Genomic DNA, 25,341 nt, shown 5'->3' with positions numbered 1-25,341 from the left:
TCTGTTTTTGCATAACTTCCATAGGGATTTTGTCTGTTTTAACAAAAAAATTGGACGTGAGTTTGATTGTGTGGCTTTGTGTGGAGTTCTTCCAGAAAGTTGAAAAAGAGCTGAACCAAGAAAAGGGAGCAGCGGGAGCAACAGGAGAGGTCTACCACGCCAAGTGGGATTCTTGCCAGCCAGGATCAAACCCACGCTGCAGAGGTTGCAGACAGATTCACAGTGCTGCACTTAACGCGCTGCGCCATCCAGTGGCCCTGCACTCACATTTTAAAAAGAATTATCTCCAGGTTGTTATGCATTTTCCATGTCATTGAAAATGACTTCAGGGCCGCCCCTGGTGGCGCAGCGGTTGAGTGCTGGGCTGCAAAGCTGCCCACAGCCTCTGTAGCGCCGGTTCAATCCCCAGCCACCGGCAAGGGTCCCACATGGCAAAACAGACCTCTCCTGCCATTCCCGCTGCTCCCCTCAGCAGTGTATTTCGTCAGTATACCCGTTCTGTTCCCCGCTCTGGCTCTGGTGAATTCTCTCACCCTCCCGCGCTTCTGACTGTACCCAGTGCTTGTATAAATAATCTTTTAAAAAAATAAAAATAAAATAAAATGACTTCAAGTGACCACAGAGCACTGATAATGTAGCTGTATCATAAACTTTATGCTCAACATGCTACTGCAATGTCTTCACTACAAATACCTATATACTACTTCATTTAGATCAAAATCCTTTAGTAAATCTCAACTGTCCTCACTATAATCACAAAACTCCTTAATGTAGCACAAAGGCCGTTTGTAATCTCTGCAATCTGATCTTTCTGTACTGCAGCCACACTGGCCAACCAGCATTTCTTCAAAGGGCCAGGGGCATTCTCATGTCATTCTCATGCCACTCCAGGTTATCCCCACTTCACAGAATGCTGTTTCCTACCACGCCTCATCTGATTAAATCTCACTGATACTATAGGTACAAGCTAACTAATATAGCTACTAGGAAAACACACAGTCATGTTCATTTATTCTATGTATTCCTCTTGATCAGCCTAATATGAGAGGAGGGTGATGGGAGTACAGGAAGAAATAGAGGTAAAGGGAGGGTGGAGATTAACTCCTTACATTTCCCTTACTCCTTTGCCTCAATTTGTTTTTTCACGTGGGATCTAAAAGCAATTACAAGAAAAATAATAATCATCTCAGGCATAAAAGTAGTTGGAAGGCACCCACCTCATACAACTGAATAAAAAAAAAAATCTGCTAAATATCTAAAGCTATTTTTTGTAATTATGGAGTTGTTACAAAGAAACAGAATCTATGCTTAGATATTAGTCAATTTTCACTCAAAGAGAAATAAATTTTTTAAGTTTGAAATTATTTTACCAACTTTTAGGACAGTAATTCACATTGAAGAGTATCTTCTTATACTAAAACCCATGTCCATTAAAAAAATTCTTACACTGATTTTTCTAGACACTGCATATTTCACAGCTCCATCCATTTAACTCACTCTACAGTTGTCAGAGGCTCAGAGCACTATCCATGTATATGATATTCTATTGAAACACACGTTTATCAGAAAAAAGATGTTGCAAAACAACATTTAAGTGTCACATACATGGAAACAAAATACGAAGTTTTCAAAATGAATTTGGGTTCAAAAATTTTTAAAAGAATATTCAGTATGGGAAGAGTGTGTTGTAAGGGCATTTTAACACTAGTTGGTGGGTAAATAAATTGGTAAACCCTTTCTGGAAAGCAACTTCACAATATATGCCATGGATCAATTTCTAGGTATTTTTCCAATAAGCCAATGGATCAATTTCTAGGTATTTTCCCTGAAGAAATAAAACTTTGTAATAAAAGCATAAATCTAGAAAGCATTTACTGTGTCCCTGGTTCTGCTAGGGTTTCACAAATAATAATCCTCAAACCAACCCCACAAAATAAGTACTGTTATTCCCCTCCTACTTTAAAGACAAAGAAATTAAAACAAAGAGGGTAATTTGAATAGTCACACAGCTTGTAAATAGTTGAGGCAGAATTTCAGCCCAGGCAATTCTGTCCAGCTCCTCAAACTAGCATACTATGTTCCCCCTCTCTATAAAGATGCCCAATACAGTGATAATTCCCAAAGTAAAAGAAATAGAAACACTAGTAAAAGGACGTGGTTGACTAAATTATGATATACCCACTCATAAAATTGATATTAAACAATATTAAAATATTTTTAGCAAATACTGACATTCACAAATACTTGTGATATATTACATGAGATAGAACAGGTAAAAATCATGTTCCCAAGTTAAAAGAAATATAAGAATACCTTAAGATAGCTACATAAAACATGTATATACAAACTGCAGTTTTCTACAAAGATAAAATCTTTACAACATATACAACCTTTGTGAAATACAATGCAAACAAACTTAAAAGTAAAAATTTTATTACTGGATATATAACTAATGATTTTCCAGACACAGGAATTTAAGTTCCTTCATCAGGACATAAAATTACAATAAACTTTACTTACTCTTTTTATCTGATGAGCTACTAAAATCAATGCCACCGAGGCCCTCATTGCCTACAGTCGAAGTAGCTGCTGTAGTTCCCAAAGTTAAGCCTAAAGCATTCTGTCCAAGTCCTACAAATAAGTCAAACATCATTTACAAAGTTCACCGAAAGTATAACAATTTTCCCTTACTGACCAAAGTACTCAAATGCTTTTAAGTTGGATCCCAGAATTTCTTCATACTTGATTTAGGCAATCATATGAAACAAATCTAAACATATTACGTAGAGACTAAACATGCTACTGAACACTACAAATTTCTACATGTTATCTTAACCGATGTCTTTTTTCCCTTCCGATGACTTCATTAAATATCAGAATAGATGGCACAAAATAACAATAGCTTCTGGAACAGAAAACATCAAGTCATATCCCTTCATCTCTTCAACACACCCTAGTGAATTGTTAGACACATATTAATTAGATGTTCACTAAAACTTCTGAAATTAAACAGACATTGTAAATTAGTTTAAGTATTACTGGGAATCTGTCATTTCAACATATATCAACTTTTCCTAATACGTAAATTGTTAAGCAGAAATTCTTGATATTACATTGTTACAGGAGGCAAGCTTTTCTCACTCCCACGAAAGCCACTCACACTGGCTTTCTTATATTGGCATTAGCTATAGCCAGTATCCAGAATATCCATAAAATCCTTAACATAAGGCTAATTTTAAAACTAGCATGAAATGAGAAATCAAAACCTAAGACATAAAATACCAATTCAGTTTTCTCTGCCAGATGAGCTGAACTTTAGTAATTTGCCCAGTGTGACTATAATAAAATTATTTCATATTTGTGTTTTAAAATCTTGTTTTTAAAGCATGCTAAAATTCTCTCCTGAAATCTATACTGGAAAGTCATTCCTAGATTCAAGGCTTAAAATGCAAATTGCCTTACGATGAATTTAGACACTAAATGATCCCAAACATTCAACTACCATTTATTAAAAAATTTCCCTTTAACATTAACTGATCCTTAAGTACATTCCTCTTCATTTAGAAAAGTTTATTTCTAAAATATGACTAAGATGTCCAATTATTTACAAGTCGTCATTTTATAAACCATTTTTCATATAAAAAGAAAAACATAAAGTTTAAATAAAGTGATCTGCTCAAAAGGTCAAAATAAATTTAAATATGACATACACAGAAAAAATACTATCAGTTACCTGATGTTGCAGTGTTTGTACTCTGGAAAAGCGAACCTCCCAAACCAGCTAAGGTTCCCCCTAAAGAAAGGCCTGTTGATGCAGTTGTAGTTGTGGCTGCTGCTCCACCCAAACTGTTCAGAGTAAATCCTGTGGATGCTATAAAAAATAAGATTGTAAACCTTCAAAAGGAAACATTTCTATGAAAATTAAAACATAGAAAGTACCAAGCATTCTTTTAAAAAAAAAAAAACCCTAACGTCCCTGATTGGTTTTTGGGGAAAACTATTCACTAAAGTTAAATCTATACTTCAGAATAAAGAGAAATAGTAGCTTCAAGGCAAAAACAAGTGACAGACAAAAGAGTTTTGGATATTACTAGAATGGTAATAGATAACTGATTCTAGACTGTAATGAAAAGTTTTTGACCCAAGTCCACCTCTAAAATTAAATAAATTCTAACATGGGCAAGGTTTATGCAAATGCTTTATCCTTTATCCTGATAAAGAAAATGGTCCTTGAAAACAATGTAGATATTAACTTCCAAGATGACCTTTGCTGCTTAATGCCCAATGCTGATCTACACAAATCAATCTTTATAGGTCAAAATTGTAGCATGATTAAAAGTTTTCCCAAACTGATAATAAAGGTGGATACCTATGTTCTCTAAATAAAATTAAAATTTAACATAAAACCCAACTTTTTTCCATTTTGCCTTACCTGCTGGAGCCGACGTCAGAGCAGATGAAAGAGTGAGACCACCAGCTGAGGTAGAAGTAATGGGTAAAGCAAAAGGTGTGGCAGATGCTGCAGGTTTATTAAAACCTAAACTGAAACCTGTTGTAGATGCAGATGTAGTGGCTGGAGTTCCTATTTAAAAAAAAAAACAAATCTCACTTCACCATAACTATCTATATATTACACCAATTTCAACCAGGATCCTACTCTTTTAACAAAGATGTATGCATTTGCACATGTATGAGAAAGAAAAATACAGAATTTGGGCCCAAATCATAAATACCAAAAAGATGGCCCAGTTAAGGGGGGGAAAAAATCCAATCAATGTGGTAACAGTGAAATCCAATTTCAGTTCTACCCTTAGATTTACCTAAAACAGCACTTATCCTTCTTTCATACTGAGTAGAAAAATGTTCCTTCTTTTCCACACCCTAAGGTTCCAATCCCTGAAGTCCCTTTACTTCCCAAAAGATCTCATCCACTTTCAGAATTCAGCTTTTGGTACATATGTCTAAATCTACATGTATCTGAACATCCACTGGCTAGCTTTACCTCAGTGTACTTTTGAAATTCAGTTGTTCAAACTAGCAAAGGCAATCATCCTTAACATCTTTCTCTCCCTCCTATACATTCCATTAGTCATAACTCCTGTCAATTCTACTCCAGAGATATCCCAGGATTACAAGTACCCTTAAAACCTTAGTTCTCTCTTAAGAATTATTATTTTGTTTGTTATCAATCTTTTCCAATGTCCAAACTGTCCTTGGAATTATGTTACTTCCAAAAAAAAGAGAACAATAAAATACACAGTGAGAACCAAGATGTAAGGTTGCCATTAGTTCTACAGTTTCTTGGCACTAACTGCCTTGCCTTTGCTATCTGACTCCAATTTGCTCCTCAAATCTTAACTCTTCCTACCATTCTCACCTTGAAAACAAAATATTTTTCCTCTTCCCCTGGATCCTTTTGATTGGAGCTTTCCATTTTCCATACCTATAGCTAAAATATTTCATGACCCCAAAATAAATTCCCATTTTCTTCCTCCTCTGCATTACTCGGTGCCTTTCATACATCTTTTAGAGCATTTATCAGGTTATACAAGAACTCACTACTATACTTCACAACAGATTCACAATGTCTTGCTCATGCACTCAGCAGTTCCTGACATCATCAGTATCATCCTTACCACTGCTAGCACCATCACACTAACATCTATTACTAAAAATTTAAGGCCAGAGTTAGGAAGTAGTAGCTGCTCAAAAAATATTAAATAAATATATGAATGACCTGCATTTTGGCATCTCCTGAAAGCACTGAAAGAAAAAAAGTCAGTAATCATACTTCATGATTGCTCTTACCACAACTGGCAGTTCCTGCCACAGTATAGTTTTAAAGTCACCTTTGGGTTCTAACTGTGTCTCTGTAGACAATCTTGTCCAAAACTTTGGCAGCAAACATGTTTTCTGTTGATAACAGGCAAGTAGCATTCAACTGAAGAAAGTCTGCCACTTTATTTCAATTTTTATTTTTAATTAATTTTGAGGTTAATGGATATGGGTGCTCTGAGGTGGATAGGGTGTGGTGACAGACATCTGAAGTGGTGTGAACCTATTCCTCTGGATCATATACAGTGATGGGTTAAACCAATGTTACCTCAAATAAAAGAATAAATAGGAAAAAGAACAAAATCCTTTTTCAAATCCTTTTATTTTCTCTCACGTTATTTACTCCATCAAGATTCTAGGCAGGTTGTAACACAATTATTCACATTCCCTTGGGCGTAACATTATATATAAATACATTTTTGAGCTGGAAAGGAATCCAAAAATTTTTTAGTCCAAGACCCTCATTTTATAGATAACTAAGAGCTGCCAGATATTATATAATTAAGGCTTCACAACTATTAGCTACACCAAGGCTTAATTTGATGCTTTTCCACTAAAAGAACTCATTTAGAAAAAACATTGTGAAGTGAATTTCCAGAAGAGTCATTTTTATATTTAAGTTTCTAGAATTAAAAAAGGACCATACAGTCACTGATTTTTAAATATTCAAATGCTGTAAGTTTTTTGATAAGTCAGTGAACTATAGTCATTGCTTACATGCTTTCTTCTATACCCAGCTCTGTGAAATATTAGGAAAGAGAAGAGTAGAAACCAATAGATTTGGGATCTTTCCTCAAAAATTCTTACCCAGAGTGAATCCTGTAGTTATAGTTGTTGCTATTCCTAGGGACAGAAAGAGAAATAAAATTTAATCATCAATGGAAGATGTTTGTCATAAGGGCAAGACTTGGAATCATCTTCAAGGAGTGACCACACTGCTAATAACATCACTGCATATCCCAGTATCTTCCACCATAAGCACTAACTAATAGAACATTCTTCCTATGGTAATGGCTTTCATATTACAAGCTACATGCAATTTGATTAAGGAACATTTGTAAAATACAATTATGGCTTATGACCAAATTAGGTTAAGGGGGAAAAAAAAAAAAGCTACTCCAAGCAAAACACTGGCACACAGAACTGTCTCAAGAAGTTCACTGGCTAGTCTCATATTTATTCCTGAAGTTTTCATTTTCTATGTGTTTTAATTCAGGTTAGTAGGTCAATGCAAAAGATAAGAGAGACCAAAAGAATAAAGGGTAAATAACGCTGCAAACTTTTAAAATGGTAGCTCCACTGAAATATATCTTTAGCTTATAAATAACAAAATATGTGTATTACAGAAGGCAAACATTTTTATTACTGAAATGTCCATCAGAAACTTTTACCTCTTGCTTTTTTCCCAATGAAACAATTGTTTTAATACAAAAAAAACAAGAAGCTCTCTTAGGTATACAAATTATATCAGAGCAAAAAAGGAGGCTGACTGTCCCACATATGCTAAATTGCTTTATGTCCAAATTGGTAAACTTGACTTAATCTTCACTGAGGTAAAACACTCCATTACACAATCTAATATGAAATTTTAGGGCCTCCCCGGTGGTGCAGCAGATTGAGTGCCACACTGTGAAGCTGTCCGCAGCCTCTGTAGTGTGGGTTCAATTCCTGGCCAGCCAGGAAGATTCCCACATTGTGCGGCAGACCTCTCCTGTTGCACCCGCTGCTCCCCTCAGCAGTGCTTTCTGTCTGTCTGCCTATTCTGCTCCCCTCTCTGTCTCCGCTTCCTCTCACCCTCCCATGCCTCTGGCCTGTACCCTAGCTATTGTATAAATTAAAAATAAATAAATCTTTAATATGAAATTTTAAATTACTTTAATTCATTATAAAGAGCAATATCTTCTTTCATTCTTTAAATGGTGTGCGTGTGTGTGTGTGTGTGTGTGTGTGTGTGTGTTTCCCTTCCTTACACTAAAGTAGATCACAGTTGATGACTAGGCCTATTCTGGTAGTTAATTCTAAATCCATTTATTTCTTTTCACCTTAGTATTTACCTTTTTCTCAGTCTATTACCAATGACGAGAGAGTTATAAAAAGGACATAGAGAAGAATAAACATCCTAAGGCCATTCCCTGCAAGTGTGATAATCAACCTTACCTGTATTTGTTCCTCCTAAAGTGAACCCAGTGGTAGGCTTTGATCCAAAAAGTCCAGTTCCAAATCCACCTGAAGGAGCAGATGTAGTTGCTGGGGTTGCGGTGCTTCCAAAAGTTCCGAAATTGAGCCCCACAGAAGGGTTGCTTATTTATAAAAAACACAAATAAAAGTCTACTAGAGCCAGTATTTACTTAAGAAAAATGAAAATTAACCCTCCAATACTAATTTTTTTTTTTTACTTAACATATCTTAATATATCTCTACAGGTTGCAAGAGTAACAATTTACCTCTAGCCAACCAAATTCAAATAATTTTCTGTTCTCTTTACAAATAAATCCACATATAAAATTAATCTTTAAAAATGCAATACCAGTCTCAAGAAAAGCACAATCTATAGCAATTAGAATCTCTGATTCCAAGTAATCATAAGCAGGATCTCATATATTCTGCTCTGACCAATTATAGACATATCCTGGAAAGAATAAAATGTGCAACAAAATTACCCTCTATCAAGATTCACAATTTTTCAAATTTTTTTTTTTTAAGATTTATTTATTTTTATACAAGAACTGGGGTACAGGCCAGATGCGCAGAAGGATGAAAGGATTTACTGGAGACAGAGCGGGGAACAGAACAGGCAGACTGACGAAATACACTGCTGAGGGGAGCAGCCGGTGAGACAGGAAAGGTCTGTTTCGCCATGTGGATTCTTGCTGGCCGGCCAGGATGGAACCAGAGCTGCAGAGGCTGCGGACAGCTTCACAGTGCAGCCCTCAACCACCTGCGCTACCAGGGAGGCCCCAATTTTTCAAATTTCTTATCAAGCCTCAGAGGCCCAAATTTGTTACGTGTATGTGTGAAAACAAATTATGAAATCACACCAAAAAAATCTTGACAATTTGACACTTCAAAAATTGTGAAGAGTTAAGAGATTATAACACATATAACCCTATATATTTATGTTTATTAATATTCTCCCTGCCCTTCCATATAAACATAATCACTGTGAGAGAACCCAGTATCAGTTTTGTTTTTTGTTTCAAGTTTAAAAGTCTGGGTCATTTCATTTAAGGGGAAGGTAGCAGTGTTGTGGCTAGGTTCCAGTACTAGTTCCCTAATACAGTAATATTTGCATGATATCACCTAGCCTTTTTAAGCCTCTATTTCCTCATTTTCAAAATGGAATAACTGTATACCCAACTCTACCCACAGTTCAGCAGGATTTTTGGAAAAGATTAGATTATACAGAGCAAATTTTTTGCCCTCAATAAATGTAACTACTGTGTAATTAGGAAAGTTTATAAATTCAATTAAACACATTATGTATAAGGTAGTACGCCAGATTATTATTGAGAGGAGGAGCTTATTAATGAAATAAAACTTTAGATTAGTCATCAACACTAATAGGAAAAATGGTAATTCTAATTGTGTCTTAGTTTACCACTTATTTTAAAAATGACCAAGAGCAGATGTGTGTACCCTTGGATATATGAAATATAGGGGTTGGCAGAGCAGGGCTGGAAAGGTCTTACTGACAAGTAAAGCACAGATCTTTAAACACTTAATTGACTGAATTTAAAAAGTGATTTAAGAAACATTACTGGAAAATTGTGAAGACATGAAATTAAGAAGAGATATTATGCCCTCTTTGTCCCCAAACAAATCACAGATCACGTTTGTTTTTACTGTTATCCATAAATATACAAAAGACATCCAGCTAAAATATGTACGTTTAGACAAATGAATTAAAATACTTACATTTCTTAACTGAAGACACATTAAGTATTTCATAACTAAAGTTAAAAACTGTACTAAAGAAATACTTAAAGTGGAATCTTCTTACTCTACCAAAGAAGCAAAAGAGAAATTTCTCTGTGTCAGAGAAATTTTAACAAAAACAAAAGCAAATTCAGGTCTGATCAATTATTACCCGAACCCAGAATTACCAGCAAAAACTCAGTAAGTTGTGTTACAGAAAAGTTACATTGATGGGCCTCCCCTAGTGGTGCAGGCAGTTGAGTGCAGCGCTGTGAAGCTGTCTGCAGCCTCTGCAGTGCCTGTTCCATCCAGGCCAGCAAGCCAGCTCCCAGACCGCAAACAGACCTCTCCTGTCTCATCCGTTGCTCCCCTCAGCAGTGTATTTCAGTCAGTCGGCCTGTTGTTTCCTGCTCTGTCTCTCGTGAATCCTCTCACCTTCCCTACCCTAGTTCTTGTATAATAAATCTTTAAAAAAAATTCTTATGTTTAAATAAAAAAAAGAAAAGAAAGAAAAGTTACATTGATTACAGCAGGCCAGAATGTTACTTTAACTTCCCTCCATTGTCTTATTGTGGACTTAGGAGCAAACATAATGGCTAATATTTATGAAGAATTTGTCAAGTGCTGGATGCAATGCTAAATACATGCTTTATCTAATTAAACAACTTCTTGAGATAAATATATTACACTCCTTTTCCCAGATGTGGGAACTGAGGCTTGCAGAATAACTGCCCATAAATCATTTACCTAAAGACACCACGTAGTATTTAGGGCAGTCAGGTCTCCAAACCAATGCTCTAACAGACAGATATTAAACTCTCTTTTTATTAATTTATACAAGTCATTCTGAAGTCTGTATAAATTTTTCTACTTGATTACTAATACTTCCTTTATTCAATCATGTGGCAAACTATTAAAGCCTTATATTGCAAGCACTGTTGTCACAATAACTGAAGATAGAGTGGTAAATAAGATACAAACCCTGTCCTCAGGATGTTTCCTGTCTGTGAGAAAAAGATGAATACTTTCATTCAATAAGTATGTATGGAGTTCTAGGCATTGTGTCTACTGGAAGAATGGTATGAAAATGTCTTCACCATCATCGAGTTTAGATCCTATTTCTGGGACCAGACGAGTCAACAAAAAACATATAATGAACTAATTACAACTGTGTTAAATGCTATAGTTCAGGATATTCTGAGTATGGAAAATTCCTCTAGACTGACATCACAAAAGGCCTCTCTGAGAAAGGAGGCATGGTCCCAAAAGTAGGCACATGGAAGGTGGTAGAAAAATTGTTCAGCGGGCCTCCCCGGTGGCGCAGCAGTTGAGCGCTGGGTTGTGAAGCGGCCAGGCAGCCTCTGCAGCGCCCCCCGGCCGCTCCCCGGCCACCGGAGGAGGGTCCTACATGGCGCGCAGTCTCCTGCCGCCGGCTGCTCCCCTCAGCAGTGTACTTCAGTCCTTCTGCCTGTTCAGCTCCCTGCTCTTGCTCTGGTGAATTCTCTCACCCTCCTGTGCTTCTGACTGTATCCAGTGCTTGTATGAAATAAATAAAGAAATCTTTAAAAAAAAAAAAAAAAAAGATGTTATCTGCCTTCTTCATTCTTCTCTTAAAAAAAAAGAAAAATTGTTTAGGAGGGAACTGCCCTAAAATGGGAAGTTATTTGGTTAAGGCCACCTGAGGAAAGCCTCCGATTGCTTAGTTTTTCAAATTAAAATCAAGACCCATTAGAAAAGCGTAAACATCACCAGCATTTCTAAAAAGTGAAATGAAAGAACAGAAAGTATCGATATCACATGAAGTAAGAGTATCTTTCTTTGAAACTTTGTTTTAGTTATTTTTATGTCAGTGAAGGGTAGTAACATAACTTTTTTTAATAGCAGGTCTGGATCACAGAATTGAAGCAAACTGAAATGAGATGATAGGTTCAGGATGAGTCTGAAGAGACTGCAAATTATTCTGGTCTTGCAGATCATGGTTAAAATTTATTTTTCTTTTTAATTTATTCCAATGATAGTGGAAAATCACTGAAGCGAGGGATAGGAATTTAAAAAACTGCTTTGGCTATACAATCTGTTAAAAAAAAACTGACATAAAAGTACATTTTGGGGACAGTAATTAGAACTCCAATGCACTAATTTAAGTAGGATGAGGGAGCTGTTTCACCCAACAAGAGGAAGGTCACTAGTTGAAAACCTGGAAGAACTGTAAGATTATTCTTAAGTATGTTAACTTCAGGAGAGGACTCTTACCACCTAAAACAGTGTTAACGAAATTGAACTGTGTTCAGTAAACATTTGTTCTATGAATAGTAAGAGCATAGAACAGGGTGGTGATATTGAAATGAAGACAATGGAAATTACAGAATTAAAATGATTAGGCCTTGCTGATTAGAGCACAGAATGAGAAAAAATAAGTATTAAGGAAAACTCCCAGACTTCTGATTTGACTGTATAGTCTGTAGTTCCCACCACCACCACCTTTTTAAAATACAGATAATACTGAAGGTATTTTTACCTTTTAAATCTACAACTATAAACCTTCAAGCCTCAGGGGGTATCTTGTACCTAACTAATTCTGTGCAAACTTCTTGATTTAATGAACTCCACCTTTATCTTCAAAAGATTAAGTTCTAAAGATTAAATCTCTCATGGTTAAAATAACCTTTCACTATTTAACTGCCTCTCTCTGGAGCTGTATTTCTGTGACCATTTTAAGTGATGGTATAGTGAAAGTTACACCAAAAAAAAAAAAAGATGAATATGCTACCTACATTTTCCAACTTAAATAAAAGACAATAGGAGTCATTACAATACAACATTCTCACCTATGATACAATAATTCACAAACTTCAAAATTTCCACCAATAAATGCTATAAAAGGTATTTAAATTTGCCCCACGAGGAACAAAGACTTGAAAGTTCTTTTAAGACAACCATGATATTAAAGCACGGTATATCCTGCAATGCAATCTTAACTATTGAGGGAGAAACACTCAACTGCCCTTCTTGAAATTTTATAGTAATTGTCTTTAAAAAAAAAAAAAAAAAAACTCCACAAGTTGCTTGTTGATTTTGATTTTTTATTATAATTAGTCTTTTTCCTGGTCCCTTATTTAGGTTTTCTAAATTCCTGCTATGAGTGCGACCATCCCGTATTTTTCTTTTTCTTTCTGACTCATTTCGCCGAGCATGATCCCGTCCAACTTCATCCATGTTACTGCAAATTGCATGAGTTTATCTTTTTTGATTGCTGAGTAATATTCCAATGTGTATATAAATCAACAAGCAACTATAAACCAGAGACACACAGGGGGGTGGGGGGAGGATTAGGGTCAAAATAAGGGGGCTGGGAATTGTATGGGGAATAGAACCAAAATGCAAATGCATACATTGTGCAGAAATGAAAAATGATGTAAGAATTATATAAAATAAAATATATTAAAAAAATTATGACCAAAATTCAAAAACAAAAAACACCAACTCCACAAGTAAGCTACAATTTCATTCGTTCTTTTAACATTCATTCTGCGTTTAAGGACTCGGGAGTGAACTCCCTGGCCCTCTCACCCAGTCAGACCTCACTCGGTAGGAACAATACCTAAACCATCGTGAATTCTGGAAACCTCAAAACACAGACCTTCCGGCCTCCTCCCAACCAGGCCGCCGTGAGGGCCGGGGCAGGGCAGCGACCAGGGTAGCGACCGGGAGGCCTACGAAGCTGGCGCTGGGCAAATATTTTTCTCCAGGTCCACCTGGAAAGAAACGAGCGGGGGAAAGGGCGGGCGGACGACCCCTTGGGAGCCAAGTGGCCAGAACCCGAGCGGTGAGGCAAGGAAGCGCAGTTACCTGGACGTCCCGGTCCCGAAAGAAAAACCGCCGCCCGTGCCGGTCCCGCCGGCGGCCACAGTGGTGGAGCCCAGCGTGCTGGTCCCGAAGGAGAAGCCCGTGGACATGGCTGCCCGGAGCTCAGCGCCGACAGCGACCTGAAACGGGCCTGGGACGGTTCTTCCGTCTCAAAGCGCAAGAGCGCGGGGCAGCATCGCGGTTGTCCGGCCCGCACCTGGCGGGAACTTCAAGCTCCGGGGGCCGCGAAGACAAGGCCAAAGGGGGTGGAACAACCACGCGAGAACACGTTCCGGCGCTTGCTCGCGCACGCGCACGTAGCCGGCCGGGAGCGAGCCCGTCGCGCCAGGAACCCTGGGAAAGGGGTGGGGCCGGTGCGCCCTGAAGGTACCCTGGGACGGGGCGGGCGTGACGCTCCGCCCACTGCTCTAAGGGGAGGTGCCCGCTTGTTGTTTAAGAAAGACCTGGTCGAGCCATTTGTGCCTCACGGTTATATTTTGGCAACCGTGGTGATGTTATTTGTACTTTATGACTGTTGAATCTGAAATATTGTCTGTTTTCTTTATATTATCCAAAGGATCTGCAGAATCCCAGTGTTGGGGAGGACCTATTATGCATTCCACGCTCCTCTTACCAAAAACAAAACAAAAACAAAACAAAACAAAAAAAGCGATTTCGGTTTTCCCGGAGAAGAACGGGGGGAGCGCCTCTACTTCCTGATGGTTCAGTAATCAATAATTTCATCATCTGTTAAAGGACGTGAGTACCACCTTCAAGGACGTGAGCGCCCCACAGCTGGTGGAGCCTTTTTGGCGAGGTCATTGGAAGCCTGACCCCACGGGGGCTCAGAAGAGTGCCCTTTCCAAATTGGGGTAACCATCCCTGTGGTGATGAGCAAACAGAGCTAATCACCTTGAGTGTGGGAGTAGATGTTGTCAAATGCACAAATAGTGGCAGCGTGTCCTGCTGGGTAAGAGTGTGGGACCTGGGGCTGAGCCTGTGGGGTCCTGTCTGGACTGCTGCCTCTGCTACCCACTATTGGAAGAGCAAAATGGAAGAGGTAAGAAAAATACAGAAACAAGTACACTATAAGGCGAAATGTAAAGGTTCCAAGAGCAACCCTTAAACAGAAAAATGTGGGTTTAAAAAAGATTCCCCTCTGGCATCAAGAACAAGAAAGGCTTCCTGGTGGTGGTGCATTGAGGTGCAGCCATCATAATGTAGGTCTTTATTTTTTCCATTAGTGATTGTTACATTACTGCTGCAAAACTGCTGTTCAATAAAATTCATCCCCTAAGCAAATACCAAATTTGATCTCTTAAAGTAAAATTTTGAACAGACAACGCCTTGTTCAAACACCCAGTGGCTCTATAGTCTGGTACGCAATGTCCTTATGACCAATATTTCTAACTTCAACATCCCCCGTCACCATTTAATGCAAGCAGGTTCTCCTGCATTCAGCTTGGGCTTTGCAACCCACAATTCATATATTGAAATTCTGACTCCCTGTTTTACTTGGAGATGGACTTTGAGGGGGCTAACTAGATTTAAATGTGACTATGAGGGTGGCATTAGTTGCCTGATAAAAAAAGAGTGAGAACCCCCTCTCGTTTTTCCACCTGTGAGGACACAGCCACAAGGCAGCCTTCTGCAGGCCAGGAAGAAAGCCCATGGGCACGTTGATCTTAGACTTGAGTCTCTGTGTGGACTGAGAAATAAATTTCTGTTATTTATGCCATGCAGTATGTGGTATTTTATCATGGCAACATGAGCAGACTAATACATGTGTATAATTTAAAAATTAAATAACATTTAAAATAACAGTCACAACAGAAATGATAAAAAAGTAAAGAGAGATTTGAATTTAGTATAAAGGAAAAATTCATGGTGGTTGAACGGAGGAGAAAAAATATTTATGAGTTTTAGAGCTTCAGAGATCTAGAGAATGCTATTATCAGTGATAACTGTAGGATGGTTAATAAGAGAACTGAGGATATAAAATCTAAGGTTCTTTTAACTGGAAAAAAAGAGGTCCAGGTGATTTTTGTGGAAAGAGAGCAACTCGCTACACTTTGAAATTTTATTGTGTGCTTTCTAAAACTTTTAAAGAATACTGACATAAAATTGGTAAGCACAGAATGCCTGACATTTAAATATATATTCATTAATTAATTGATTAATAAGATGTGTAAGATAGAAAGCATATAAAAATATAGTAAGGAACAATGTAAAATGTTTATGATAGGTGAACATGAGCGTGGAGTTTATAGGAACTCTGTTACAGTAATTCTGTAAACAGTTTTTAAAATAAACAGTTTATATAGGAAAGTAAAGAAAAATATAGGAAAATCTGAGAAGTAAAAGAATGAGTTTTGGGGGAATCACTCAAATTGATAAGACATTCCATTTTATAGAAGTTTTAGTATGGCTTTTCAATCTTGTATTTGGTAGAGTATTTTAAGTATTGCTGTAGTAATAAATGTACCCAAAATCCCACAGAAAGGACCACTACAGAGATGGAAACTTGAATATTTGATGAACAATATTATGATCTATCACATGCCTCTAAGATATACTAAGGATAAGACTGTATCCCTTTCTCACCTTATATACCACTTTCTGTTTGCCCTATTAACAAAAGGACATAAAATAAACTTCACATTCTCATGTTCTAAAAAGAACAAAATTCCAAAGAAAGCAGTTTTTATAAGCTAATAACTTAAACGGATAACTAAGGTTAGTCAATTAAAATGTTGACAGTAAAATGGCAGTAACATAATTTCATGCCTACTTAAACCTGAAGTCTATCCAGCCAGTCTATCCAAATTCCTAAACTTCCTTACCTGGTTAGAGTAACATCCTGTTCCAAAGAATGTTCTAAATATTGTTCTTTGATATTATGGGACCTGGACTGATGTGTAAATTCTATGTGAATTATTATTTTCCAAGGATGAAGCAAGGGATTCTGATTCTAAATTCTATAGCAAGACACTTTGCTTCTCCTTGATTTTTATTTTGTTAGACTTCTGTTAAACTCCTGATTTATTGAATGGCTGCTGGCATTGTTAATTCATAATCAGACTGAATTATCTGAAAGTTTAAAAAAACTCTTAATTTGGGGCCTCCCTCGTGGTGCAAGGGGTTAAGCACCACACTATGAAGCAATCCGTAGCCTCTGCAGCACGAGTTCGATCCCTGGACAGCCAGCGAGCAACTCACATGGCGAAGCAAACCTCTCCTGTCTCGCCCGCTGCTCCCCTTAGCAGTGTATTTCAGTCAGTCTGCCTGTACTGTTTCGCACTCTGGCTCTGGTGAATCCTCTCACCCCCCGCATCTCTGGCCTGTACCCCAGCTCTTGTATACATAAATAAATAAATCTTAAAAAAAACTTTTAATTTGGATTTGCATTAAAATATCTAAATAGGCTTCCTCTGTTCCCCCAAACTTACATTCTCTAAAGGGGTCCGGTGATACATGCACAAAAGAGCAAAGACAACCTCTTTTTTAAAAAGATTTATTTATTTATGCATGCAAGAATTGTGGTACAGGCCAGAGGAGTGGGAGGGGGTTAGAGGATTCACCAGAGACAGAGTGGGGAACAGAACAGGCAGACTGATGAAATACACTGCTGAGGTGAGCAGCGGGCGAGGCAGGAGAGGTCTGCTTCACCATGTGGGTTGCTCCCTGGCTCTCCTCCAGTGCCTCCTTCCATGTTTCCTTCCCAGCAGTACCAAGGTACAAGTTGGGCCAGAGGAATTAGAGCTCTCTTCTTCCTTCTTCCTTCTTTTCTTCTTACCCAGAGCATACCTACCTTACATGTTATATATTAATAGCTTCACCTGGCCATTTGATTCTTCCCATAGGTAAGTGGGACAGGGAACATGCTATCTCCCTTTTTATGGAGATGACTTTCTAACATATACAGTGATTTTTATCAATTATTTCTCAAAACTGAAAAAAAAAAAAAAACAGTGTAGTTTCTGGATACAAACTTAGTTGGTTCCTAGGAAAAGGGGAGGTTCCAGGTTTCCTGACCCATGGAAGGGAGGGTCGAGCTGAGCAGGGAGAAGAGGAAGTTAGAGGAAACTAGAAGGTAGGAAGAAGGATGGGAACCCAGAAGGAGAGCTGAAGGAGGCACATGAAGCAGAGAGATATGTAAAGAAACTGCACTTGCTTCTTGGCCCTAGATTGGTAGAAAGAGAAGTGGATGAGAGACCCTTTGGGTGGTTAATAATGACAACCGTTATCTTGATTTTGCTTCTTTTGTCCCACACATGCTGTGCTCCTTCTGCCCCTTTCCTATGGGTCCCCACCAGAAGGTGCCTTAAACTTGTGACAGGCTTTTAGGCCGCAGTGGTCCTGTTTGGGGCCAACCCTGTTTGGCTGGTCAGTGACCCAGAGGAGATGGGTAACTTTGGGTGCTTGATTTGGAAACTTTATTCTTTCCCTTTTCTGTATCGCACACTAATTGTATTAAAGTTCCTTTCCATTGAAGGTCTTAGGCAGTAGAGTATATTTTGTCTTCGTGTGGTGTATGGCAGAACCTATTTAAAGCAGGCAGGTTTGGGGGTTCTACAAAAGAGTAGGTTCACTCAAGGGAAATAAAGAGATGCCAGAAAGGAAAAGAGGTTTGTTTGTTGAGATTTCTTTTTATTCTTACTAATGTTCTAAAAACATATCGTCTAGCCTAAAAGGATTTCAATGTGCACTAATTTATCCTAAATACTTTCCATACAATGTTGGGCTACAATAAAGATAATCAGAATAAGTATTTCTGCTGTTCTGATCTCAACTCTTACATACACACACACACACACACACACACACACACACATACAGACAAACATTTAATACAACTACAGTTTCAGTAGAGGAACAAGATAACATAAGGGAAAACCATCCAGCCCAAAAAAGATCTTTTTTAGGGTTAATTATATTGGTGAACATCAAAATACCACTTAGTCATCAACCATGAAAAAAAGACGTCTAAAGCAGACAGGAATGAGAGTCAGCATATTCTCTTTAAAGCTAAGCAGACACTACAGTTGAACATTTGCTTTGTTAGCATGAATTCAGTACGAGGGAATAAGAGCTAAATGATAAGAGGCTGTTGTCATTCAGCCAAAATCCTGATGCATCTGTAAACTCTATTGGGATATACCAACTGCAAATCAAGATAGTAGTGTTTCTGGGATTTTTACAGGGATATATTAAATATCCCTGATGTAGGTCTCATTGCTGATCAACTCCCCTTTTGAGGGTCCTGTTTTTTTCTTTAGGTATGCCACTTAATCTGTTACGTGCAGGGACACACACACACACACACACACACCCCACCCCTTTACCTGCTCTTCAAGAATTTTTTCTTAATCTTTAATTTTTTGTAGTTTCAGAATGATATGTAGTTTTCTGGAATTTATTCTATCCTGAAGTTCTCTGGGCTTTCTGAATCTGTTGTTTGGTGTATGACATTAATTTAAAGGAAATTCCTCAGTCTTTATTTTTTTCAAATATTTATTTCTGTTCTCTCTTTTCTACTTCAGATATTTCCATTAAATGTATTTGTATTTGCCCCACAATTCTTGGATAGTCTGTTCCTCCCAATCCCCAGACTTTTTTCTCTTCATTTTTCAGTTTTGGAGGTCTCTGTTGAGAAAGGGATTCCTCAGTCATGTCCTGCCTGCTAAGTTCATCAGTCATTTTCCATGTTTGTCGCAATGTTTATCAAATCTCTGTCATTTACTTTTGATTCTTGAGATTTACACCTCTCTGCTCAAATTGCCCATCTGTTCTTGCATGTTACCTACTTTTATCTCTTTGAGTCCTTAGTATATTAATAATTGTTTTAAATGCCCAGTCTGATAATCCCAACATTTCTACCATATCTGAGTCTAGTTTTGATGCTTCCTCTGTCTCTTCAAACTGTCTTTTTTTTCCCTTTTAGTATGTCTTTAATTTTTTCTGGATGGTCAAACATGATGTGCTGCGTTAGAGAACTGGATGCCATTGGATCCCAGGATGCTGCTGGCTGTGTGTTTCTGCTCCTGTAAGTTATCCCTGTCTCTAATTTTGAAGGCAGTGATTTGCTTTAAGACTAACTTTTTTGTATCTACAAAAAGTTTTTTTTTTTCAGTTTTTTCAGCATTTTCTCGTTGTTCGAACCTAACAAATATTTTTTTAATGAATGACAGTACTAATATTGTATGGACATAAACACTTTACATTAAAAAATCATTATAATAACAGCCAATGTAATACTCAGTGGTGAAAAGCTGAAAGCCTATTGCCTATTGTCACCTCTTCTATTACCTTAATATAAAAGATTTTAGTCAGAGCATTCAGACAAACTCAGGAAATAAAGGGAATCCAACTAGGAAAGCAAGCAGTAAAACTATCACTATTTGCAGAGATATTTCTTTACTATGTAAAGAAGATCCTAAAAACCTCAAAAAGTTATTAGAAACAATAAATGAATAAAGCAAAATGGCAGGTTTCAAAATCAATGTACAAAAATCCATAGCTTTTTATATACAACAGCAAACAAGAAGCAAGAGAAATTAAGAAAATAACTTCATTTATAATCACTTAAGAGGGAATTAAATAGAATTAACCTGATTACAAGTGATGTTGAACATTTTTCATATGCCTGTTGGCCATTTGCATTTCCTCTTTGGAGAAGTTTCTTTTTACCTCTTCTGCCCATTTTTTGACTGGATTATTTTCTTTGTTTTTGTTGAGTCTCCTCAGCTCTTTGCAGATTTTTGTGATCAGTCCTTTATCATTAGTGTTGTGTGCAAAAATGTTCTCCCAGTTGGTGGGGTTTCTCTTCATTTTTGTTATTGTCTCTTTTGCTGTGCAGAAGCTCTTTAATTTGATGTAGTCCCAGCTGTTTATCTTTGCCTTCACTATCACTGCTTTGGATGATGTTTCTGTAAAGATGTCTGAAGGTTTGGATTGTTTCAAATAAAGCTACACTAGCTATGTCTAATTTTTCCCTAAGAATAAATACTTGCTTATTAAACTGCAGCTCAAACTAAAGAGAAAAGTATTGAAATTTGGTGTTTTTTTAATCAGTAGGGTGATGAACTTCAGTGAGATCTTGTCTCACCCCGTCTACCAAATTCTCTTTACACAACCATGTCCACAGAAGCCATTCGTGAGAGGAGGACGGTCTCCTCCAGATTCATAAATCATTCCTGTTTCCAAGGACAACCGTCCAACAGAACCTTCCTTCAGGGTTTGGTGAGCTTATCCTCCCTCCACAAGTAGGGGGCGCTGTGGGATCCACGACAGCCGGGGAATAAATCAGACTCTGCTCTCCCTTGGCTGACGCTGTCTCACGCGCCCGCGCACGCTACCAGCGGCTGCCTGGTTTGGGGAAGTGTTTCTAGGAGACGGCGCTGGCCGACTGCGCCTGCGCGGCTGACGCTGCCGGGGGCGGGCCGACTGACCCCGGAGCTGGCGGGCCGCGTTAGTTCCGCTGGGTGGCTTTTCGGTGCGCTGGCGGGCGAGTTGTTGACTGACGTCTCGGGATGGAGCACATCCGCACCACCAAGGTAGCGGGGAATAGGAGAACTGCTCGCCGCGGGCCCGAGTCTTACGCGGCGGAGCGGGGAGCGAGGAGAGCCCCGCCGATCCCACCCGCGCTGGGGACCGGCCGGGCGGGGGCCTGGTCCGAAGTAGGAGGGGCCTGGCCCCCGGCGCGAGGGGATGGGCCAGCTGGTCTCGAGGGGGCGGGGGGGGTGGGCAGCTCGGGCCACAATGGGCGAGGCGGCTTGCTTTATCCCTTGGCCTTGGGATCCGGATGATTTGGGGAACTTGAGGTTAAGTCCCAGGAAATTGGTCGCTGCCCTTTCACCGCTACACTTTGTAGGGCAAAAAGCGGGCTCCTTTAGCTTCAGGGCTTTCAGCCTTCACCACCTTATAGGGTGGATGGTCGGCGGGTCCCCAAATTAACATAACAATGCTGTTTGCGCTTTTCCTAGTTCACGTTTAAATTGTATTCTGTCAGATTATTGATGCAAGTTTTGGAGAAGCTGAGATCAGCACTCAGCTTCATCTCACCTGTCTTGGTCTCCAGGCTTTTAGATTTGATGTTTTCGTCTTTGTACTTGAGACTTTATTGTCTTTAATGTCAGCCTGGCAGAGGGGATAGAGAGAAGGGAGAGATTTTTATCCCATATTTTAGAGTATCTGATGAGATTATTCTACAGTTAAGCTTATCAAATCCTTGCTTAATTTCTGTGTGAAAGACATTAATTTTCGAAAACAAGTGTTCCAGTGATTTTTTTTTTACAGATTTTAAAGCTTGAAGGAAATGACATTAAAGTATTACTAGATTACTACATCACTTAAATTTAATTTTGGGAGGGAGAAGAAACAAATTGAAACTCAAAAACTGAGTAACAACATTTTAAGAACGATCCCAGGCAGTCAAAATCAGAAAGAGGACCTAGTGCGAACAAAGTCTTAGTGTTGCTGGAATCATGTTAGTTGCTGCTCATCCTGAAGTTACCGTTCATTTAGGAAAGAGCAGACACACCGTATGTTCATTTGTTTCATGGAGAATTTGAGATCTGTGTCTTTAAAATGTTTCACAATTGTCTTTAAGGTGTCCATTAGAGCTTGTTTTTATCATTGCATGAACTACATTTAATAAAATTGAAGATGCTAAAAATCAAACACTTTTTAATTTTTTTTTTTAATAAAGAGAAGAAAGGTAAGGTAACTCTAGAATTTAAGTTGCTGGCACTTAATGTATGAAAGTAGAAGGACGATTAACTAAATCACCAAATTAGACTTTTTAAAAATGGAATTGACAATATCTACAGCTATACAATATGATTAACTGTTTTTATATATTGCAAAATAATCACCACAGTAAATCTATCAATAGTTAACATTCTGTACCTATACAAAGTTAATTTTGTTTTTTTTTTTAAGTCATGAGAAACTTATATGATTTTCCAAAGACAGAGATTTCTGATTTTCTATTACAGTTATTTCTCAACTGTGCTCCTTTATTACTTTGGGTTAATTTTCTAGCATTGAACAGCTGCTACTCTGGAATAATCTTAAGTGGGTTATGTAGACTACACGCCAGGCATTGTACAGATACCAGGTATCATGGACCCCATTATGCATTCTGATAATTGTTTGGACTATAACATTTTCTTAAGTTGTACTTAACCTTAAAATATTGATTTGAACATAGTCAATTAGTTATTGTTTAGAAGGTTTCACTTGGACATGGTTAATTTCCTGCAAATTAATTTTATTTCAAAACTAAAAATGAATTGCTGTAATTGTATTTAACTCTCTGTAGTCAGTCACTGATCAAGAATTGACTGTAGGGTAGTACTATGTAACTTTTTAGTAATTTGTTCTTAATTGCTCAGATACTCATAAAGTAATAATTGACATTTTATTGAGCAACTGTGCATCAGTGTAGCCAACTATACAGGTTTACTTCACAATATTTAAAATTTCGTGTGTCAATTTATACAAAATGATAGTTAATTTCTTAAATGACCTTAGTAGTTGGATACATTAGCTCTATTTACAGATAGGGAGAAAATATCTATACAGTTTACGTAATTTACTCAATTAGCTCATGAAAAGTAGAGTGAAAACTTAGACTAATATTTGACTCTAAAAATTACTGTCTCCTCTCTGTAGTTTTAATTTAATTTATTGTAATAATTGTTAAAATTTATTAATATTAAGAAATAAATCATTAATTCCAAGAGTTCCCCCTAATACTTTCTTAACCTTGCTTATTGCTGGTCACTTGTTTATTGCTTACTAATCAGAAATTTATCAGAGAAGGCATTTTGAGCAGAGTAACAGTTAAATGACTTTATTCTGAAATTCAAGAACAGATATAAGCTGTCTTGGTCACATTTGGCTTACTAAGTGTATAATAGCAATAAAGGTGTTAAGGCTGAATTTGATTTTTTTTTAAAAGATTTATTTATTTATTTATTTATGTATACAAGCACTGGGTATAGTCAGAAGCACGGGAGGCTGAGAGAATTCACCAGAGTCAGAGCAGAGAGCAGAGCAGGCAGAAGGACCGAAGTACACTGCTGAGGGGAGCAGCGGGCGGCAGGAGAGGTCTGTTGTGCCATGTGGGACCCTCCTCCGGTGGCCGGGGAGCAGCCGGGGATCGAACTGGCGCTGCAGAAGCCGTGGGCAGCTTCGCAACCCAGCGCTCAACCACTGCGCCACCGGGGAGGCCCTAAATTTGATATTTTAAAGATCATTTCCAAGCTACTCTTAATGAACAGTGTAATTACTGCCTATTTGAGCACTAACTTTATCATGATGAGATAGTCTTGCCAAGAAACAATGGGAAATACAGACACATTTCTTCTTTATACAGCCTTTCTCCTGCCAGACACCAGTGCTGCATAAATCATATGTTGATGTAAATGATATTGTACTGTTTATGAATGAAACTGTACAGAATGAAATGGAAGAATATTTTCCTGAGCTATATGTGAAAGACTGATATTATGATTTGTAGGAAATACATATTTTGGTCACCTGAATGAGATGAGAAAAGTATATTTTTCTCATACATGTTTGGTCTTCATTCACAGTTCCTGGCTTTCAGCTTTCAAAAGCTCTTGGAATTTTCTAAGTGCTATGAGTGATAAAGCTGTCTTTTGCTTTGTTCACAAGGTGGTTTTTTGAAAGTTGTGAGAGTGGGAACTGGTTGCTGGGGAAGTCAACCATTAAGGGGAGGTCGGAACTTCCAGCCCCTCACCCCACCACCTCTGGGGAAGGGACTGGGCCTGGAGCTTGAGTTCTATGTCCAAAGGCCAGTAATTCAGTCAGCCATGCCTATATGATGAGATACAAAAAGAAGCCACATATGGCATAATCTATGCTGGGAATTCAGAGCCAGGAAGAAATATAAAAATAGGCTTTAAGTAACTAATTGATTTCCTGAGATGATAGGGTATCAGTAAGATTGGAAGAATGCCTACCAGATAGCTAGATGGAAGAAACCATTTTTGGGGAAGGGAGAACAGTATGAATAAACACAGAGCTGAACGCAAAACAATGTCCTGTGTGGAGAGGTGGGGAGACTACAAAGACTGAGGTGGAGTTTTGTAACCATTTGACTTTTAAGTGATTTAACTTCTGGTAGCTTACCTCTGTAATAACCTTATATATTTCTTACTTACCACTTCAATAAAAAAGCATTGACTCTGGGATATGAAAAAATATTTTCTGCTTATTTATATCATACCCTTTCTATTCTCAGTGTTTGTGTCAATATTTTTTATAAAGTTCTTTTCTATTGGTTACCTTTGTAACTGTAAAACTACCTATGTTGTTTGTGGTTTTTGTATATATATATCCCCAAAAGATACATAAAACTTAACCTTCAAAGTTAAATAAACTAATATTTTTGAATAGGAGGAAAAAAATTGAAAATGGTACTTTTAAAATCTTGGGATAACAGAAAAACTGTTTATACTACTTTTTAAATGAGAAGTAACATCTTTTTCTTTTTCAGGTAGAGCAAGTGAAATTACTTGACAGATTCAGTACCAATAACAAATCATTAACAGGAACATTGTATCTTACTGCTACACATCTATTATTTATAGACTCTCACCAGAAAGAAACCTGGGTAAAGAGTTCCTCCTCTCTTTATTGTTTAAAATAATTGTAATCATGAACTTAGTTTTTTCTGTGTTTTATTTTGGACATCTACAAAGAATTTTAATT

General features: G+C 37.8%; 2 protein-coding genes across 8 annotated transcripts in view; one reads left to right on the top strand and one right to left on the bottom strand.

Moving 5' to 3' along the window:
- NUP58 (nucleoporin 58) overlaps window positions 1-13,907 on the bottom strand; it is a 39,795-nt gene extending 25,888 nt beyond the window's left edge. The window contains exons 1-6 of one of the 2 annotated variants that reach the window (XM_037527047.2): window positions 13,600-13,907; window positions 7,993-8,135; window positions 6,643-6,678; window positions 4,433-4,582; window positions 3,734-3,871; window positions 2,521-2,631 (exon numbers count right to left, since the gene is read on the bottom strand). In XM_037527047.2, coding sequence (XP_037382944.1) covers window positions 2,521-2,631; window positions 3,734-3,871; window positions 4,433-4,582; window positions 6,643-6,678; window positions 7,993-8,135; window positions 13,600-13,706 — 685 coding nt within the window. In that variant the 5' untranslated portion in view covers window positions 13,707-13,907. Of the gene's footprint in view, window positions 1-2,520; window positions 2,632-3,733; window positions 3,872-4,432; window positions 4,583-6,642; window positions 6,679-7,992; window positions 8,136-10,731; window positions 11,066-13,599 lie in introns of those variants that run through there. The other variant, XM_037527048.2, reaches the window with a different exon arrangement.
- A 137-nt stretch (window positions 13,908-14,044) lies between these two features.
- MTMR6 (myotubularin related protein 6) overlaps window positions 14,045-25,341 on the top strand; it is a 30,098-nt gene continuing 18,801 nt past the window's right edge. For 2 of the 6 annotated variants that reach the window (XM_054701787.1, XM_054701788.1), the window contains exons 1-2: window positions 20,671-20,838; window positions 25,127-25,243. In XM_054701787.1, coding sequence (XP_054557762.1) covers window positions 20,734-20,838; window positions 25,127-25,243 — 222 coding nt within the window. In that variant the 5' untranslated portion in view covers window positions 20,671-20,733. Of the gene's footprint in view, window positions 14,657-19,540; window positions 19,643-20,670; window positions 20,839-21,021; window positions 21,153-25,126; window positions 25,244-25,341 lie in introns of those variants that run through there. The other 4 variants (XM_037527046.2, XM_037527045.2, XM_054701790.1 and 1 more) reach the window with 3 other exon arrangements.

Source organism: Talpa occidentalis, unplaced genomic scaffold (assembly GCF_014898055.3).
Source record: "Talpa occidentalis isolate TD23 unplaced genomic scaffold, MPIMG_talOcc4v2.1 talOcc4.5, whole genome shotgun sequence".
In the NCBI taxonomy this organism is placed as follows: Eukaryota; Metazoa; Chordata; class Mammalia; order Eulipotyphla; family Talpidae; genus Talpa; species Talpa occidentalis.
Note: the sequence above shows the minus strand (reverse complement) of the source record. Positions and strands in the feature narration are given on the sequence as shown.